At 38.9% G+C, this 14,502-nt stretch overlaps 3 protein-coding genes and 1 pseudogene across 3 annotated transcripts in view; 2 read left to right on the top strand and 2 right to left on the bottom strand.

Moving 5' to 3' along the window:
• LOC110061061 (uncharacterized) overlaps positions 1 to 12,991 on the top strand; it is a 53,824-nt gene extending 40,833 nt beyond the window's left edge. Inside the window, exons 35-40 of the mRNA XM_089291657.1 lie at positions 4,742 to 4,990; positions 5,088 to 5,789; positions 6,869 to 7,105; positions 8,071 to 9,324; positions 10,819 to 10,987; positions 11,248 to 12,991. Coding sequence (XP_089147783.1) covers positions 4,742 to 4,990; positions 5,088 to 5,789; positions 6,869 to 7,105; positions 8,071 to 9,324; positions 10,819 to 10,987; positions 11,248 to 12,470 — 3,834 coding nt within the window. The 3' untranslated portion in view covers positions 12,471 to 12,991. The remainder of the gene's footprint in view (positions 1 to 4,741; positions 4,991 to 5,087; positions 5,790 to 6,868; positions 7,106 to 8,070; positions 9,325 to 10,818; positions 10,988 to 11,247) is intronic.
• LOC110061010 (polycystin family receptor for egg jelly-like) overlaps positions 1 to 14,502 on the top strand; it is a 353,714-nt gene that overhangs the window by 210,425 nt on the left and 128,787 nt on the right. The window lies entirely within an intron of this gene.
• Positions 421 to 2,895, bottom strand: LOC149110365 (uncharacterized; annotated as a pseudogene).
• On the bottom strand, positions 3,196 to 4,551 carry LOC149110364 (uncharacterized). Its single transcript, XM_089291708.1, has 2 exons — positions 3,964 to 4,551; positions 3,196 to 3,699 (listed from the first exon to the last, which is right to left on the bottom strand). The coding sequence occupies exons 1-2, from the start codon at positions 4,465 to 4,467 to the stop codon at positions 3,574 to 3,576; spliced, it is 630 nt and encodes a 209-aa protein (XP_089147834.1). The 5' UTR covers positions 4,468 to 4,551; the 3' UTR covers positions 3,196 to 3,573.

Raw genomic sequence — 14,502 nt, 5'->3', positions numbered from 1 at the left:
AACCTACAGCCTTAGGCTACGTATGGAAGACACTTTCAGAACCTAAATGTTGTTGCTATGGCAACTACTGATAGAAATGCTTGGCTTGTTTTTTTAACCTGCCTGACTTCTAGACGGTGTTTCTAGGTTTCTACACGGTGAATTTTCTTTGTTTTGGGGGAAACATAGTTAACACACAAGGAGTTTCAACTGACAAAGCTACAAGAAAATCTGTACATAATTTTCAGAGGAATTCGCAATTTTCGTTTTTTACGCATATTACATTAACGTATGTATAAAATTTGATGATTTTTGCTTAACAGCGAGAAAAAGAAAAATCCTATCCATGTGCCAATTTTCAAAAAAATTCACCGTATGCGTTTTAGATCACCCAAAGACCTCTGTATTTTCGTGACGTCATCAAAATAGAAATTCTTCAAGTTACGGTACCGCGCATGCTCGCGTTTCGCTTCCTTCGCACGTGCTAGTTGAAAATTAGTCGAGATGTAGAAGCTTATTTTTCCCCACGACGGCGAAAAGTATACCTAATAAGTGTTGTAATACTTATGGAAATGCGTTTTAACTTGTGGTTTCCTCCACTGCTTTGAAGTGTTCAACGATCTTGGCTAGAATACGGGTTGTTTTTATCACTCGTGGAGCCTTGCTAGTTGCTGACGATGGAGGCAGAGACAATACGCCAACAAGCCCTTTTGCTCCGAACTTCTCGAAAACATTCTTAAGATCTCGATATGAAATGCCACTTCCGGCTATTTTTTCAGCAATCTGTTGCTTGATGGGGAATTCCGCGTTTGTTGGATGATAAAGCGTTCCTCGGAACGTCTGCAGGAGTTCGTAGCGACGATCAAGGTATTTCATGTCGTTTTCTGCGTACTGTGTTCTCTGTCAACATGTCCTCTGAAATGTTCAAACGGGAGTCGAAGACTATTCTTCTTAAAGCTCTAACATCCTCCATTGCATCGTGTGCGGGGAAAGGCTCATGGAAAAGTGTCTGATAAATGGATTGTTGATTTAATTTAACTGTGGAACCATCCGGTAAGACCAGAGAGGGATGTTTACGTTTGACCAAGTTCTTCATCACAGGGAGAGTGTCAGAAAAGAAAACGTTAAGACAGGAAAGCTTTTCACAAAGTTGATGTCCACCTTGACGAAGAAGAGTTGGATTATCGAAAACCTGAGAGCTGTGCCCGATTAAAACGGTATAAATATTATTATCGCCTTTCACACGCCTGACAGTTTTCTCCAAGTAGGCTAGAAAATTTTCGAGTGACTTTCCAAGTGACACAGTTTCGACTGGTTGATTGTTTTTGAACAGGGTCCTGACGCCTCTGACTGTTCGGACACTTAAACCATTTACCCTTGTAGCGTGAATATCTACATCCCTCAAAGGTAATATATAGTCGTTGAAACAGTGCAAACCTGATTGATCAACTGCTGAAAGCTGGCATATTTCTGCGGTTTTTCCAGACGTGTTTGTTTCAATATCGTAAATGATGAAATTGTAAACAGTGTTTCTGTCATAGGGAAATTTCTCCGCCACTGGTCTGATCGTTAATTCAGGAATGCATGTTTCAAAGTTTTTCAGCTCCTCACTTGAAATTTTCAAATTGATGATGTCGAATTCTTGGATCAGTTTGGTAGAATTGTTTGGATCCAGGTTAAGTCCTATTCCACTTTGGTATGTGTTTCCTTCCTTAGCTTGTTTTTTACCATCAAGATTTAACTTCTGCTTATGTAGTTGAGCTCTTCGGCGTTTGAAATTAATGCTGTTTTTTCTTAGTTTGTCTCGGGTAGCCTTGTGATCCATCCTTTCAATGTAGCTGATACAGTGTATACCAGGTTCAATGTTGAGGCTCTCAAGTGTTTGGCTAATGTACTGATATCCAAGGTTTACTTGCGAGATGCCACAGGCCACTCGGAAGTCATTACTTTCACTTCCACCATAGTATCTGATTTTGGGATTTTTTGAGCCTATAACACTGTTTAGGGCCTCATTTCTCTGCGAATTTGACCCAGGTGATAACTTTGCAACTACTATGTCAGTACAATATTCATCAAAAATTCTCTCCAAAGCTTTCCTTAAGTCATCGCCATAGAGATCTTTGCCGTAGGGTAAGTCAGAGTGTTTATAGTTAATAGGGTCTTTCTTGGCACCACACCATGATTCATTGCAATTTTTGTGGTCTCCAAACGAATGTGGTAGAATGCTTTTTAAGGATTTTTGAAGTGCTGATGGATTTCCGTTATTTTGAGACACGCTATGAGTAAAACATTTGACCAAGTAGTTGATAACTTTCTGTGAGAGAGTTGATGAATTTACAAATTTCCCACGTTGGCTTAGGTTATACAGCCTTGTAGTAAGGGATCCTTTGGCATGCACAATGTCTGTCCACTTTTCTACAGGATAAGGGACCTTCTCTTTTATATGTGCAGCTGTTGTGGAGTCTTCATCCCCGACATAAACAGATAGTTTGACTTTAGAATTTAGGCTTTCAGTGAACAAATGGACTGCTGCCATAGGCTCCATTGCTTTTGATGATGCTGTATGATTGAGTCGGCAATTGTGTTGCTTGGCTTGTTTTCCAGTTTTTTTAGCATTTGTGCAAACCCTGCAGGATTTTGTTCTTGTAGTGTAATCCATAACCTTCCCATAAGTTAAACCCATGACTGCAGCATGACCGGTTGAAGAGTTATGCCCCTTTCCCCGTTTTTGCCAACCCATGTCATATGAGCAGGGGATATTGATGCAGCCTCGGTCATCTGCTTTTACACCCTTTTTGATGGCAGCATTTCTTTCTTCTGACATTGCAGTTTTGCAACTTTTCTTTGTTACTTTCTCTACTGCATGCCCAATCTCATTTTCTCTACTCTTGAAAGTTACTGGATTCATAGAGGGAATATTTAATGTACACAGCAAATTATTTAGGTGGGTTTCACCGATTCCTGTATGTAGACACCCAAGAACAGCTCTTGAATTAACATCCTGACTGAGTGGACCTCTTTGACCGCTCCTGTGTTCATTGGAGGTCTTGACAACATTCTCTGTACCACACACTGCACAGGTAAGTGAGAACACTGAGGCTAACCCACATTTTTTTTCTGCTGTTATGTTCCACAATGACAAATTGGCTGAAAATAAAGTGAATATATTGATACTCAGGAAGATCTGATACTTTATTCTGGCAGTGTGTTTTCTCCTTTAATTTGGAATAAACGAGCACAAGTAAATTTTTGCAAAAACTAACAACATTTCAAAATGCAGTGAATGCAATTTGTGGTCTGTGGCAAATTTACAACTGCTTGTTCCAAATTTATCAAAAACATTTTTGTTGCTCGCAATAGACAAACAATTGTGTGACGCTTGTTATAGGGAACTTGCCCAAAAATTTAAGGACCAACCCGAGGCTTTTTATGGCTGATTGCATATGAGACGTTTTGTAATGTATTGAAGATATACATGTATTATCAACCTCATAATTCTTTTTTGGAAACCTGTTAATTTTATAGCCTTAAAGCTGTGTGTACTTGCCATAAAACTGAGAATTCATTTTGACTTTTCTTTAGTGTTGATTTTCTTTAGGCAGAAAAATGTTTCTTCTCACCTGCTTTACAGTGTTGACAACATTTCAATGAACTTCTCAAAACATCCAAGTCCATAATTCTACTTCCATGTGGAATGCAATTTTCCTTCTTTGTTTGTTTCTGATAAAAATTTAAAACTTCTACATTTTAATGGTAATTATTAGATTGTAACTGTAACAAAAAATGTTGGAATTTTAAAATGAAATGTCAGAATGTTCAGGTATAATTATGTTGACAATTTGCTATGAGCTACCTGTGGTATAATACAAAAGTTCAAATTGAGAACTATTTCAGAGCAAAGAAAGTCTTGATGAAGCACTTGTCTTAAAACTTTTAGGGAATTGCTTGGTGCCACGTATAGCGAAAACAAGATTTAAACCACACCTGACTTAAACGGGTTTCTCTTTTCTTCGGTGGGGACCAATCTTCGACCATTCCTTGAAACTCCAATTTCCTCTTTGCCCTCCACTCCTTTATCCCACGAGTCCTGTCGTCCGTGTTTCCACTTTGAGCGGGTTTCTTTCTTGAGAACCGACCCTTCTCGTCACGCAATGGTGGTTTTGTTTCCGGTGTCAGTTGCGCCTTTGCAGACTCTTCAGCTGTTTTTGGTGTTTCATCGCCCAGGGAACTCAAAGCGAAGCCTCCGACCATAAAAAGTACACCGTGACCACTCTGTGACTTCCTTCGCGTACGATCACGACCGTCTTCTCTCTCTGATGTCGGCGCGATAAGTGCTGCGAATTGGCTTCTCAGTTTAACCACGTCAGGAGAACACGAAAGAAGTGTATTTTTAAACACATTTCTAGGCGTTTTTTGATGAACACTTGTTCTGGTCAAAAAGGATAGCGGTAAGTGGAACGCGACTCGCGATAAAAGTCTCGCCGCCATGTTTATTTTTGTTTTTTACTTTTCTTTTAAATACTCGCGCGCTCGCGCCATTCGCACCCATGCCTCGCGCGCCAAAAAAACTATATAGAGCTACCTTAAGTTGTGTTAGCTGCCAAGAAAAAGACTATTATGGTGTCGTTTCTGAAAGACAGCTTGGTTTTGACTGTCGCTCGAGCTGTGGGCCCAGTACGAGCAAGGCTACATGCATTTTATCAACAACATTCTGATTTAACTTCCATTTAAACCTAATACAAATGCATGTTTGCCTTCCCAGGAAATAGAAATCGTCCTAAAATCAATCAGGATTATAAGAACATTACTCAGGACAATGACAACAAGGTTAGCGGTATCGCAGTCTCCTCGAAGTCTCCAGATCCCGGGTATGGATATCATGGTGGGTCGCGAAACTTCCTGTGGACTTGAAGAAAAACCTTTAAACGTGTCGGAGGCTCAAGGATTTATACTACCACCAAACATGAGGGAGGCCTTTCCTGACGCAGATTTGGAATCGGTTGATTATCAGGTTAAGTGCAACCTTTTACTAAGACTTCTTCATCATCGCGTACTGTCTGTTCAGTTGTTTGTAATTTCTTATTTTTTACTTTTTATTTGTTCTGCAGATGATTATCACGAAGTTTAATCCATACCAGTGGCATAAAAGCCACAAAAAACTGAAGACGGAAATAATGAGTCTTGAATTCATGGACGGTAAAGGAGCAATATTACCCGTTGGAGGAAAGAACCTAGATATCGATATCAAAATACCTCTTAATTCCGCAAACTCCTCAGTGAATAACTTCTTTGCCAGACCACTTATGATGCGATACCACACGGTGGTGCTCACCGATATTTCCGATTCTATGATCCTTGAAGTCAAACCAATTAACCGCAGTCTTCTACTGCTGGTGTATGTTAAATATGGAGAACGCCCAACAGTAAACAGTTACGATTATACTGCCATTGTACCTGATTTTTCGTCTTGTGATTGGGTCAACGTAAGTGGTCGATTTGTAGTCAAGTGCTCGAGGAGCCCATACGAGATCATGTCTACTGCAGATTTCAACCAAACAGGTTTGTATTTCGTCGGAGTTCTATATGTCGAACAGTTGAGTCGTACTCGATTTAGACGCTCGTGCTTTGGAAGAAGAAGAAAGAAAAGAGACTGCGTCGAGCCAAAGCCACCTCCAGTGAAAGGAATTGAGTACAACAGAACATTGATATTTAATCCTTCTACCGACCAGAACTATAGCCTCAAAGTTCGCCAGTACAGTTGCTACTATTTCTCATTGACGCAAAACCAATGGACTAAAGATGGCTGCAAGGTTGGTAGGAAATAACTAAAACAGTTATCACGCTTATAACCAAAATGATTACACCATGTATACATACATTACATTAAACTGTGTACATTGCCTCTTTATTTCAACAGACAATACAATTTTAATTCTAAACATTCGGGAGAACTGACTTTGAGGATTTTCTGTGTCCTCACTGGCAAAATATGATAATCGTAATAATGTAGAGTAACTTGGGGAATGGTCTTTGCAACCTTGACTTCAGAAAACTTGTTCGGAAAATGCAAAGGTTGTAAATAGGGTCAAGATCTCGAGTTTCAATACATACTGACTAACGCGAATCAAAAATGATGTCCCATTGTTGCACTCTCTACAATCAAGAAGATCTTTACCTTCAGATTATGAGAGAAGTAAGTTCTAATGTCTTACCATTTCAAATCTCAGGCACGAACGTGAGTTGCCGATTCGGGTCTTTTACCGGTCGCCTAAAAAAGACTTCTACTGATGACTGATAAAATTCTTTTGAGGAATGCCACCTTCATAACTGATTGACGTGACCCCCTCTATAGTCAATCAAAATTGCGTCCAATGCAGGATATATGCTTGCGAGGTAGAGGCAGTGCTCGCCCTGTACGAAGCATTTATCGTCGGAAAATACTGAAATTTGTGAGCGGGAACGCTTTTTTAAAGTAAAATCATAATGTACATATGATATTTTGGTATTTACAGCAAGAAACGACTTATAAAACTACCGTAATTCACACAGGCCCTGAAAAATCGTTAAGAAGTTGCCAGATAATGGAAAATTCCTTGAAAATATCCTGGAATAAATGTACGTGGGACTAAAAGGGATAAAAGTCTAGCAAAACATTTGCACTCTGAAAAAATGATTTGATGATAAAGAAGCTTACAGGTTATTTATGTTAAGTGTGCAAATATTATGGACGTAAAGAAGAAAAAATAAATAAGCAAGGTTTGTTCAACAATGTATTAAGGCATTATTATTTGGGCTATTCTTGTTTCGTCTCTTGTTTTAATTACCTTGTCCACAACATGTCGTAACTCCTCAAGTCAAAGATTTCATGAAATTTTCTATTTCTATTCAGGTTGGAGATGACACGAACGACAAACTACTTCAGTGTCGATGTAATCATCTCACAGCTTTTGGTGGAGGCTTTGTCATTGCTCCAAATCCGATCGACTTCGACAAAGTGTTTACAGAATTCTCCAGACTCGGAGAAACAGGAAATTATTTGGTTCCCGTAATGGTCTGCGCCATTTTTGGCGTATATCTTGTGGTGTTAATCTGGGCCAGAAAGGCTGATATGCTGGACGAAAGAAAGGCAAGTTTTATATTTGCATGTAAGCTGGTGGTATTAGCCATATCTTCTATTCTTTATTGTTGGAAATGTTATCAGCATTCAATATTTTTAATTGAAGTGTTTATTTCACTTCCTTGTTGAATGCTTTACGTCGTTAACACGCACGGATGTAGTGCTAATTTTATCCAGAGAAACACCAAAAGGCGACTTGACTTAACATAGCAGAAACAGTGTCATTATGAAAACTTCCTACCCTTAACCGTGTTTCAAACTCCTACACAGTCAATGTGGAAAAATGCACATATATAGCGAATTTTTCATTTTCTGTTCCAATGGGATGAGAAGTGGCCTTATGGTTTGTGTCCTGGAAACCGGACCGACTGTTGTGGGTTCAAGCCACCTGAGGTCATTTTGTTTTGTTCTTGGTCTAACGCTTTTCCTCCACAGTGCTTACCTACGTCCAAGTGTGTAAACAGCATCCAGAGGAGTCATTTCATGCTGCAGAAAACCTGAGTTTAAGCGCCGCTTTTTGGCCGACTACATAACTCGAACGCTTTTACTTCCAGTTCAACTTGCCTATTACTGTTCAAGCGCATCTAAAGATATGGTCTTTTATGTATCAAGCAAAAGTGAACTTAAACTATCGTCAACATATAAAAGAATCTGTTCCGCCCTCCCCCTGAAAATAAGTCTCTCAAATCTTAGCGCAAACATCCTGCCAATAATACGTCCCACGAATGTAACTCAAAATAATTCCATATAATGTGTCTTCTAATAGATAGCGCTTGTTATATCTCATGTTGTTACAGCAAACGCCACAATGTTTGATATTCTTATTCAACAAATGTAGAACTTGTGTTCTGTTCTATTTGTTTAGAGGGTTCTACCGCACCTAAACTTTTCTAGACTCAACATCCTTTTGTTATATGTAATACCTAAGGGTTGAGTTGACTTTTAACGTGTAAATTTACTTCCTTTCTTGGTAGCTGGGTCCCCCTGTACTCGTCAAATGCTCTGTCAACTGCACGCACCGGTATGATTTGACAGTAAGTACAGGTGTTTGGCGGAATGCTGGGTCAACGGCTAGCGTGTTTATTAAAATCTATGGCACCGAAGGCACTCTTGGAGCCGTGAACTTAACTGAAAGCTCTCCACCAGGAAGAAAAATGTTTGGTAGAGGAAGCATCGATAGGTTTGTTTTCCATCTGGACAATTCCCTCGGAAATTTAATTAAAATAGAAATATGGCATGACAATTCTGGGAAGAATTCCTCGTGGTTTCTGGATCAAGTTCGTATTGTTGATGAAAGTACAGGCGAGAAGTGGGATTTCTTCCACCACAGTTGGCTTGCTCTTCACAAAGGTGACGGATCTACCAAGGCTACCCTAATGTCCAATGATCCAAATCATTATGGTCCTGGATTTAAGAACATGTTCTTCTCTGTCTCTTCAGTGGATCTAGCGGATTATCATCTCTGGGCATCTGTCGTTACCAGACCGCCGCGTAACCCATTTACACGTGTACAGCGAGCCTCGTGCTGCCTTTCTCTTTTATATTTGGCGATGGCATGTAACGCTATGTTTTATCAAGTGACAGGAGTTTCAGATGAAGTGATTGAAATTGGACCATTGAAAATGTCATTGCGTCAACTAATTGTTGGAATCGAGAGTTCTCTGATTGTTGCTCCAGCAAGTATTATGATAACCCTGTTATTCCGTCAGAGGAGGGCTAAAACGAGTGGAGAGAAGGAAGACGACACATCAAAGGCATCCTTGGCCAAAAGAAAATGTTTGCTACCTCATAAGTTTGTGCATCTCGGCTGGTTTCTTTGTATTGCGGCGATATTGTCGTCTGCCATTGTAACAGTATTTTACAGTCTTCAATGGGGGAAAGAAATTACAGATCAGTGGCTGGCTTCGGTTGTTGTCTCTTGTATCAAGGATGTTTTCATCTGGCAACCATGCAAAGTTTTATTCTTTACTCTTTTGTTGATTATTATCTTCAGTAGGCCTAAATCTCCCGACGAGACGAGTAATAGTATTGGATCGTCGTTTGCAGAGGAGATGAAGGAGCTGCGTGCCTATGAACTACAAAGGGCAACGTTTTTTCGTTTTGCAAGACAGTTTGGCGCCTTTATGGTGTTTTATGTCTTGCTGATGATAGTAACTTATGGGGATAAAGATTATCACAGATATCTGATGAATAAAGGCACTCGAGATAGCTTCACCTACTTTGGCAAGGTTTGTGCAGATTATACCGCTCGTCTACTTCTGTGATAAACAAGATACAGTATTATGCAAAAATATTGCAAACGAAATTCCACGAAAATCGCGAATTTCGGCGCTTTCTGACGCAAATGAAAAAAAAAAAATTCGTTTTAAAGAACACTTCGAAGAATTTTCTTCGAAAATTGCAAAGCTTATTGTTGCTACTGATGTGAAATTTCGCTTGGCTTTGTGAAACGTTCTAACGAAACTTCGCGAATCCTTAGGAAATTTCGTTCGAAAATTCGCTTCAAGTCCTCGAAAATTCGTTCGCAAGTTCGAACGACATTTTATTCTCAACGAAATGCCGCTAGCGTTATGTAAATAGTTTAAGTGAGTGTAGTGCGAGCGACTCGATTAGTTTTTAGGGAGCTTTTTACGCAAGAGAAGCGTGTGAGAAACTTGATTAGTTGACAAAAGGTTTGTTAACGTAAAAGAATCACGAGAATCTTTTTAACTTAAAGCGTGCGAGTGACTAAATAAGTTGGTAAATGGTTTTGTTTGTAAACGCCAGAGCAGCGCGAGAATCGTTTTCACTGAATGCGTACGAGAGACTTGACTGAGTTGATAAAAGGTTTGATTGTGCTCGAGAATAATGAGAATCTTTTTTACCAATAATATGCTGAGCTAGTTAATTACTAATAAAGAGTCGATGAAAATACTTCGTGATTAATAACTAGCGTGATTGCTTAAGTTAAACAAGGGAAAGTGAAGTGCTTAAATTCTGCCTACCGTGAGTTAGCAAGAGACATGATGAAAAGTTTGTTTGTTTTTACTTTTCGATTGTGCGCGAGGGAGAGACTTCATAAAATGATTTAATAGAGAAGGTAACCGAAAAACTTTGTATTTGTGGCGAAGTCACTGTAGCGTAAGGATAAGAAAATAAGACAATTTATATAAGACAGTCTACACTCAAATGTTTATCCATCTTGTTCAAATTCAGGAATTCAACGATTTTTCCAACTACAAATTAAACTGATAACATATTTTCGGACAATCGTCAAGATGTTTTTACAAGTATTGAAATTAACTGAACATGTTAGAGCAGGTTACTGTACCTAGTTTCTTTGAATTTTCGTTGCTTTGAATTATCGTTGCCCCGAATTTTCGTTTTGATTTACATGTAACCGACGGACACCTTAACGAATTTTCGCTACTGCGAAATCTCGTTTCCATCCGCGAAATTTCGATGAATTCTCGTTTTAAAGAGCATCAAACGTCTCCGAAATTCCGTTGGAAATTTCGACAAAATATGGCGAGAATAGAACGAAATTCGACGAATTTCGACTGCATTACTTTTGCGCTGCGACATTTGCACACGCGATCGAATTCAATATTGTCTTGACAACGTCTGTCTTCCTTCTTGTTGAATTAATTACTTTATATCTCATTTCGAAATAGTGGGAGATACGTTTTTAGAATTATGCTGGCAAGAAGAAATTTATCGAGCATTTCATATGTTTTCTTTAGGTAAACACGGGGCAAAAAATGTGGATTTACATGCTGGGAAAATTCATTCACGATTCGTATGCCGGTGAATGGTACAATGGCCAATGGGAACAGACACCAGAGTATATAGGCAACAAAGCTTCAATGCTCATTGGAATGCCACGTCTTAGACAGCTCAGGATACAGGAAGGTAAATTCCCTATGTCTATTATTGTTATTAACACTATCACTATCATGATCGTAATCATTTTTTGAGGGAGGGGGAGGGTGGGGGGGGGGGGGGGGGAGTTAAGAGAGAATATTTACAATAGAACCAGCTCTATCTTGCAACTACGAGTAGATAAGTTCATGAAGGACTGATGGTGATGAGCTACAGAAAGCCAGTCCCATTATAGACGTTTTTATTATCGCAACATCGTTATTTATTTTTAATGCTCTTGTTTCAACTAGATTCTTGCCGAGTGATGAAAGAGTTTGAGACGATCATTGACAAGTGCTACGATTTCTACTCGATGTCAGAGGAGGACACAACTCGTCTCTATCTCCCACATTGGATTCATTTGTCAGACGCGCAGCAGGATTGGGCCAACCTATCACAACTCTGTCCCAGACCATGGCGTTATTCGTCACCAGAAGAGCTCAATAACTTGCCTTCGTGGGCACAGCACCATCTATATGACGGTGGTGGGTATGTTCTTGACCTTGGGTATGATAAACCAACTGCTATCCGTATGATGGAAGACGTCAAAGACAAGGACTGGATTGACAGAAGAACAAGGGCCGTTTTACTTGAATTCCAAGTTTTAAACTTAAACACTAATTTAATGAGCATTGTAACTTACCATTACGAGGTTCTACCTTTTGGATTTGGGCTTACTTACGAGAAGATTGACACGATAAAAATATTTAATTTCCAAAATCTATCTTACAGTTTTTACCTAACATGCCAATTGTTGTTTATGTTAATCGTATTAGTATATGTCACTATCCTGTTATTCAGATTATGCCGTCAAAGATATGCGTTTTTTAGACGTATATGGAACTGGATAGATATTGCACAGATTCTGAGTGCCTCACTTGCCATAGTGTTCTACATTATAAAGGTGAAGTTTATGCATGACAGCATAAAAGAACTTCGAAAGAACCCGTTTGTGACAGTGAGTTTCCAGTTTACAATTTTCTGGACTGAGGTTGAAAATGCTGCTCTTTCTCTCGCTTTATTTATTGCCACTTTTAAAATTCTTCATTTTATTCGTCTCAATCCACATGTGCAAATCTTAGCGTGGACAATTATTACGGCGAGGCACGACATTTCATCATTTTGCGCCCTCTTTGGTATACTTTTTGTGGCACATGCTCATTTTGCTTTACTGGCTTTTGGTAGCCATGTCTTTTCCTTTTCATCCTTTCCTCGCTCGTTTGCTTCTGAGTTTGAACTGTCGCTAGGCAACACAATTCACGTCGTAGAGATTAATGATGTCAACAGAGTTTTAGGTTCACTTTTTACCGCCAGTTTTATGCTGACAATTGCGGTTCTTCTTGTCAATATTTTTGTATCTATTCTCGATATAAATTTACATGACGTAAAGGAGGACGAAGAAAAAGTACAGGAAGCGTTTGGCATGGGGAAGTTTATTAGAACTATTTTTTTTTGGGTTAGCATACAGGAATAAAGGTGCCGATACCAAACTATAACGTTCAAATTGATCAAGTGAATTATGACGACAGTTAGCTTGCTCCAACAACAACAACAACAACAAAAAAACAAAAAAACACGGTGGTCGGTTAAGAACTTCAATATTACAGGTATTTTCTCTAGCTTTCTTTCGCTAGATAACTGCGCACATAAGTTGGGAGTAGTTTGTTCTTAATCAACAATTATAGTTAGAAAGGGGCTATGCCACAGTTTTAAATCGTTTTTCTTTTCACTCGGAAATCTCAAGATGTATATTTCTTTAAGGTGTAACATCACTAAAAAACTCTAAATGGGGATGGCTACCACTGAGAAAGATTGAGAGGGATTACGAACGATACGCTAGAAAAAGTGGCCGTTTTTGCTTTTTTTTTTTTTTTTTTGCAGTCTGATAAGCTTGCATTTATTCTAGTTATGCAATTTGTTTCAATTTAAAAGTAACACATATTGCCAAAAATCTGTATATAACTCAACCTTATAATAAAGTTTCGATATAACGCCCGTTCAGATTGGTTGAAAAAGCGTGCTTTATCAGAGAATAGATTGATGGTAAGTATGGATTTTGACGAATTTGACCCGGATTAAACGTCCCCTATGACTCAGACAAACGCAATCGGAACGCCATTGTTAACAACTGTACTAAATTACAAGTTTATCTAGATTCCAACGAAACGGTGTTCACGCGGTGAATAAAAAAATGTCAATATATCGAATGCCCCGATGAACGACATATTGCGACAGAAAACACCAATGAATTTATGTCTGTATTTGTGATGACAAACTTTGTGAAATGTTCGAACAACAGTTACATGGAGTGTAGTAACGCTCGATCGCTAAATAGCGATCTCTGGCCCTCTCAGATGATGATGAAGTGACCCAACAATTACAGCGCTAACCCGACGAGTGATCAATTGAATGCTTTCGTAATTTCCATTAGAAAATTGCACATTTTCGTGTGCCACAATGCGGTCGGATTCCACTGGACAAGAAACTTCTTATCTTTTTTTTTAAACTAAAAAGCGAACTTTGGATCGATCGTTATTTCCTCGAAAGCCAATCGAAACCGAAAGTTTGGCTGCAGTCCAGTTTGTGAAAGTGAAGAATAATCATCGCAGTAAATTTTCCAATTTAAGCAATCGGAGAGAAGAAGCCTGAAAAAAATCAGGACTTCAACGGGATTCTTCTTTCCAGTTGCTTAAATTGGAAAATTTACTGCGATGATCATTCTTCACTTTCATCTACAACAGCAGTTCAAATATGAATTATTTCATATACTTCACATCATTGCACTCCTCACGGGAGGATGTGAACTCAATTAATTGACCTCGCTCCCAATGTGTGACTTCATAGCTCAGTTGGTGGAGCATCGCACCGGTATCGCGGAGGTCACGGGTTGGAATCCCGTTGAAGTCCTGATTTTTTTCGGGCGTCTTGTTTCCAATTGCTTAAATTGGAAAATTTACTGCGATGATCATTCTTCACTTTCATCTACAACCGCAGTTCAAATATAAATTATTTGATATATACTTCACAGTCCAGTTTGTGATTGATAGATTTTATCTTGTTAGCCAATCAAATCACTGATTGTTTGAAAAATTCTAAAAAGGATTGCGATTGGCACATTTTAGCCTGCTTTATGGGAGTACAGATGCACGCTTACGCCAGTTTTACTTTTTTGAAAAACTAACGTTTGGTTTGGAAATATTAGTTTTATTGCGTGGAGAAATTAATGGATTCTTTATCATAAAACAAATAAAGAAGTTTGTTAGGAAGCGGTGGAGCACTCAAGAAGTAACGAGAAACACTCGACTACGTCTCGTGTTTTCCCCTACACTTCTTTCATGCTCTAGGCGCTTCCTGCGAGGCTTAAAACAGAACAGAGCACAGCCGACGGTTTTTTATCTGCTAATTATTCTAATTTAATACAAAGTGTAACTGACAACGAAAGACTTTTTTCTTCGAAGCATGTCTTTCAAACTTAAAACATTGTAAAACATTTTTTTAGTGCTATC

Source organism: Orbicella faveolata, unplaced genomic scaffold (assembly GCF_042242905.1).
Source record: "Orbicella faveolata isolate gen_17 unplaced genomic scaffold, um_ofav_v1 contig_24, whole genome shotgun sequence".
NCBI lineage: Eukaryota > Metazoa > Cnidaria > Anthozoa > Scleractinia > Merulinidae > Orbicella > Orbicella faveolata.
This window is presented reverse-complemented; position numbering and strand designations above follow the sequence as displayed.